Raw genomic sequence first — 6,000 nt, forward strand, 5'->3', positions numbered from 1 at the left:
AGAGTTTCTATTTTCCTTTAGTCTCCAGTTAAGAGATATTCAGCCCTACTATTTGGGATTTTCTTTGCATCATTATGTTTTCGTAGGGCCAAGTAAGTGAAGCGGACTCTATATGCACAATTTACTCTGTTATTTCTAATGGGTAACTCTTACAAATCACTGAGAAATTCTGGTAACAATATTTTTTGGATGAAAACTTTGGTATTCCATTGACTAATTAGATGCAACATTCTAGTTTTTAAAAATTCTTAGTATTTTCTTATTTTTTGCAACCTCTTTGTCCTCATACTTTATCCAATAGAAAGCCTAGTTCATTTTTCCAGTTCATTTATGTCAAGAGTTGTTAATATTGCTAACTGAAAAGTAATTCAAGAGTCCTTAGTTTTAGTTTTGGATTATCTGAAAGGTTTTCATTTTATTTTGTTGCCTTCTCTGATGGTTTGAGGTTTTAGGATGGTGCTTATCAAACTGAGGCATGTCTCTTTCTTAGCTGTGTTAGGGAAAAGAGATAAGTAATTTAACTGGTAATTAATGTTAAACGTTTTAATAAATGGCTGTATTATACAATGTAATGTAAGTAGCAAAAAGTTGGGGGCCTATAAGGTAAGATTTCAAGTACATTTTAGGCCTGGCCATGGGCTACCTCGTATTATGTTTTTGGATTCTCAGGACTCTGAGAATCTTTTTTTTTTTTTTTTTTTTTTAACTGTATTTTATTTTTATTTTGAGAGAGAGTGAGCAGGGGCTTATTCTCAGCTAAATATTTGAGCAGCTGAAATCCCAGCATTGTAAATATGTCTTTTATTTATTTATTTTTGTTTTTTGATTAGCTGTTACCATGTAGGTTTTTTGAATTTGCCTGGTATAATTCTTGTTTCTTAGAGCACACAGCCCTTGCTCTGCAATTATACCCTGGCATGGTTTCCCTTTTCTCTAGTTTTCTGCTGCACTATCCCCCAAACCCCTTCAGCCCGCATTGTAGGACAGCTAACTAGTGCCATTGTGTTTGTGACTACCATAGCTTTTAAAATTTAGCCTGAGGTCCAGTAAAATATTCTACATGACTCAACAATCTGATTTGTTTGGGAATAGTAAGGAGACTATTTTATAATATAACTATTACGTTAAAATTAATTCACTGACACTAATAAGGTAGATTCCTTGCTTTTCCTATTTTGATCTAATCTATGCTGATAAGATTTATTTATTCTTTTGCTTTTAGGCATGCTGAGGTGATGAAGAAAATCATTGAGACTGTTGCAGAAGGAGGGGGAGAACTTGGTGTTCATATGTATCCTTACCTGTATATGTCATTTAGTGGCACATTGGCTCCTAGGATTGTTTTCCTCTTTGGGACATGTAGTATAATGTTAATGACACAGTACCTATAACTTGTTTTAGCCCCTCATATCTGGAAGTCTTAATGGGAGTCTTTATTTAGAAAATGCCATATTGTGATAGTTATGCTTTGTCCAGATGATGAGCACATGTTCCTTTGTGCTCCCATCAGCCCTGCCTTATGACAGAACCTTGGTCAGTGTGTTTGTCTAGGTAGCAGCTTGCTAGTTGCTTTTGTTTGTGGAAGAGGCAATGGCTAAGAGTATGTGAATATAGAACCATTGCTCTTAATGGAAAAAAAACGGGCAAAAAGAAGAGTAACCTACTAATTTAGAGGATAACACATGAGTATCTTTTCCCTAAGTATATTTCCAGTTTAACTATTATTAAAAAATGTGCTTCCCATCAGGTAAAAGTAAAGTTAGGTTGTGTCATTCTGAGATCTCTGAAACAGAATTCAGCTTAATAGGTTAATAAAAAGTAAAGCACACGAAGTATATTTCATATATTCTTAAAATATAGTATCTTTTTTATTTTAAGAGCACCCTTCTTATATCTTACTATGGTTTTCCTACTTCTGGGGTTGACAAGAATAAACTAAGTAAACTGCTGGATCCTGAAATACATGTACCCATAGCATGGATTTGGCAAAAGCAGCCAAAGTCAGTAATGTAGATACCAAATAGTTTACATAAGTTTGGTGCTAGATTGATATAACATTTGGTTCTTGCCACTCAGTGTTAGATGTAGACTGTGAGGGGTCACCCCTGTCTTAGAACTGTAAAGGACCTAAAAATTGCTGATAAAGTGTGTCCCTCAGAGGAACACTGGGCTTATTTGACACTGAAACAAACCTGGAACCCTCGGACCAAGCCAGTCTGATTCCTGAAACCCTATTGCACATAACTTGAGCATTCATCTCTGTGTTGGAGACTGGGTAGCGACTTATAAGACTCTGTGTTTAATAATTGAGTCATCAGTTCCCCCAATAAAAATTAAGGTCTTAATATTTTCAGGTGCAGTGGAACATAGAAAAAAAATTCAGGATTTTATTAAACACAGTCTAGTGTAGCAGATTGTATGGCAAGTACATACACTACAGTCAGTCCTTATGGAGGGTTTCCACTTAATTATTTTTTTCTCTTTTGCTTCAGTGCTTTTATATTTTTTTACCCTGTCTTATTTTCTAACAAACTAATAGGCAGTAAAGGAACCATTTCCCACTCATTTAAACATGAACAACCTTGTTCTCACTTTTATATAAAAAAAAAAAAAAAAAAATGGGCGCATGCAAACTCATACTTATTAGGAAGTTTCACATTAAAAAAAAATTTTTTTTTTCAACGTTTATTTATTTTTGGGACAGAGAGAGACAGAGCATGAACGGGGGAGGGGCAGAGAGAGAGGGAGACACAGAATCGGAAACAGGCTCCAGGCTCTGAGCCATTAGCCCAGAGCCTGACGCGGGGCTCGAACTCACGGACCGCGAGATCGTGACCTGGCCGAAGTCGGACGCTTAACCGACTGCGCCACCCAGGCGCCCCGGAAGTTTCACATTTAAATACTAAATGGGAGTAGGTCAAGCAGTCTTCAAGTTACAGAGAACCTCATGTTGAATAGACACAAACTTCCATGAATTATTTTTTAATATACTTAAGATTTTGTCTTCTGTATTTTTTCTGAGAAATTGTTTAATAAGGATAATTACAATGTTAGCTTAAATCCTAGTACTATTTACCAATCAATTTTCCTTAGCTAAAGACCTTTAGGTATCTTCTAATTTTCTTGAAGTTCGTACAAGCTGTCATTCCAACAATAGAATATGACTACACAAGACACTTCACAATGTAATGAAGAGAGCATAGAATTTATCCTAATTACTGGTTCTGATTTTTAAAGAATTAACCCATAGATGTGACATTGACCATATACACCAATATGTACAATTTCTCTAATAAAGGGACTTATATGTTTATGCATTAAATAAAAAAAGTTCCACTACCAGCCTTATTTGTTTAATAAAAATGAGTGTAAAGAGACTGTTTTTCTTGCTTCTTATCAAAAGATGATAGTAGTATTTTAAAATTCTGGAAATGGGGGGTACCTGGGTGGCTCAATTGGTTAAGCATCTGACTCTTGATGTCGGCTCAGGTCATGATCTCACGGTTCCTGAGATCGAGCCCAACGAGCTGTCAGTGCACAGCCTGCTTGGGATCCTCTCTCCTTGCCTCTCCCCTAATTGTGCTCGTTCTCTCTCTCTCTCTCTCTCTCTCTCTCTCTCTCTCTCTCTGTCTCTCTCATCTCCCTCTCTCAAAATAAACATTAAAAAAAAAATCTCTGGAAATTGCATGGTAGAATATTAGAATTTAAAGGGATCTCTTGGTTGTATCACATCAGTGTATAGATCTGGGTGTAGAAGTTCAGAAAGGTCAAATGCATTCTACTGTGGGACAACTAGGGAGAAGGACCAGAATGCCCATTAGGATATATTCTCTTTGTACTTTGCCTCTTGGCTCTGTTCTTTCCATTCTGCATATAATGGAATGGCTAACCCTGCCTCTAAGGAACTTTCCTTGTTTTGTTCTTGCTGTTTTCTCATCAGTCAAGAACACTCTCCCGGGGCGCCTGGGTGGCGCAGTCGGTTAAGCGTCCGACTTCAGCCAGGTCACGATCTCGCGGTCTGTGAGTTCGAGCCCCGCGTCGGGCTCTGGGCTGATGGCTCAGAGCCTGGAGCCTGTTTCTGATTCTGTGTCTCCCTCTCTCTCTGCCCCTCCCCCGTTCATGCTCTGTCTCTCTCTGTCCCAAAAATAAGCGTTGGAAAAAAAAAAAAATTAAAAAAAAAAAAGAACACTCTCCTTTCTTTCAGCGCCCCTTTACTTTTCTCCTTTTCCCATTTGTAGTTCAGTTCTTTTATTGCAAGGAAATCTCCATTATAAAGATAATGTTTTGGTAGAGTTAAGATGCTGTCTGATAGGGTGTCATATGGAGATACAAAAATGAGCATCATCGAATACACTTCAGATATCCTGCTTGCTCATAAAGCCAGCCAGCTCTTTTCCTTTGTTAATCTTCCAAACTGATTTTACTGAAGTGTTCTATTTTTGAATACCTTTAATCTAAATTATGTCCATTATTAGATATTATCACATAGTCAGAACTTTTTCCCAGTTAGTCTTATCAATAATATAGATAACCTCAAATCTTTTCAAGTAAAGGTCATATTTATTTCAGTCACCACTAGGTGGCATAAGCCATTTTGTTGGTCAAACCTTTTTAGTTTCAGTAATTTTTTTCCAATTGAAATCTTGTATAGATCCGTAATACATACAAAATGGATGTGTTAATGGTATGAATGTGTTTTTAAACTCATGAATTTTATGAGAACAGTAATTGTTTTGATGAAATTTGGATCATGGATGACAGTCTTAAAGCCTTTGCACCTAATTTACATTTTATATTAGCTTCGTGGTGGTATTTTTAAACTCTGATTTGTATAAATAGTAGCAAATGGCAATAGTTTTCTTTATTTTTTAACTTTATTTTGAAATAATTTTATATTTACAGAAGCATTACAAGTCCTGTATACCCTTCACCCAGCATCCTCTGTTGTAACATCTTACGTAACCATGTTTATCAAAACTAAGAAATTAACATTGATATCATACTATTAACTGCAGATTTTATTCACACTCCCCCGAGTTTTTTTTACTTAATGTCTTTTTTCTGTTCCAGAATCCAATCTAGGATACACTGTATTTAGTTGTCTTTAGTCTCTTCCAATCTGTGACCGTTTCTGTCTTTATCTTTCATGATCTTAAAGAGTAATAGAAATTTTGTACAATACCCCTTATCTGATGTTTTCTCATGATGAGACTGAGGTTAAAAAATTTGGGAAAGAATACCACAGAGCTGGTGTACCCTTTTAACATTATGTTAGGAAGCAGTTGATTAAGGTGGTGTCTGCTAGGTTTCTTTCTTTTTTTTTTTTTTTTTAATGTTTACTATTCATTTTTGAAAGCAAGACAGAGCACAAGCAGGGGAGGGGCGAAGAGAGAGGGAGACACAATCCAGAGCAGGCTCCAGGCTCCAGCACAGAGCCCGACGTCGGGGCTCAAACCCATGAGCTTAGATAATGACCTGAGCTGAAGTCAGACTAGGTTTCTTAATTTCAAATTCCAATTGTTTATTGCTTGCAATACAACAGACTTTCATATACTGATGTGTTCTGTATCCTTGCTAAATTCATTTTTAATTCCTGTTTATTGCAGGTCCTGTAGATTTTCTATATAGACAATCATATCATCTGCATATATAGATAATTTTACTTTTTTGTTTCCAATCTATGTGTCTTGTATTTTTCTTACCTAATTGAACAGTACAGTGTTGATTAGGAGTAATGTGAGTGGACATCCTTTCCTGTTCCTGATCTTTGGGAGAAAGCACTCAGTTTCTCACCATTAAGTAGGATGTTAGTTGTAGCTTTTTGTGTTATGCCTTTATTAGGTTAAGGAATCTCCCTTCTATCCCTAGTTTGCTGAATTTTTGTTATAAATGTTAAATTTGGTCAAATTTGTCTTCTGTATCTATTGAAACAGTCATGTAGTGTTTTGTATTATGCCTGTAAAAAAGGATTACATTGATTATTGAGATAGCCTTGCATTC

At 36.1% G+C, this 6,000-nt stretch overlaps 1 protein-coding gene across 2 annotated transcripts in view; it reads left to right on the forward strand.

Annotated features, from left to right (window-relative positions):
- Nucleotides 1–3,377, forward strand: part of ATG3 (autophagy related 3) — a 28,313-nt gene extending 24,936 nt beyond the window's left edge. For both annotated transcript variants that reach the window (XM_025912918.2, XM_086675442.1), the window contains exons 11-12: nt 1,223–1,291; nt 3,108–3,377. In XM_025912918.2, coding sequence (XP_025768703.1) covers nt 1,223–1,291; nt 3,108–3,189 — 151 coding nt within the window. In that variant the 3' untranslated portion in view covers nt 3,190–3,377. The remainder of the gene's footprint in view (nt 1–1,222; nt 1,292–3,107) is intronic.
- The last annotated feature ends 2,623 nt before the right edge of the window (nt 3,378–6,000 follow it).

The sequence above is a fragment of the Puma concolor genome, chromosome C2, assembly GCF_028749965.1.
Source record: "Puma concolor isolate L17-30 chromosome C2, mPumCon1.1.hap2, whole genome shotgun sequence".
Lineage (NCBI taxonomy): Eukaryota > Metazoa > Chordata > Mammalia > Carnivora > Felidae > Puma > Puma concolor.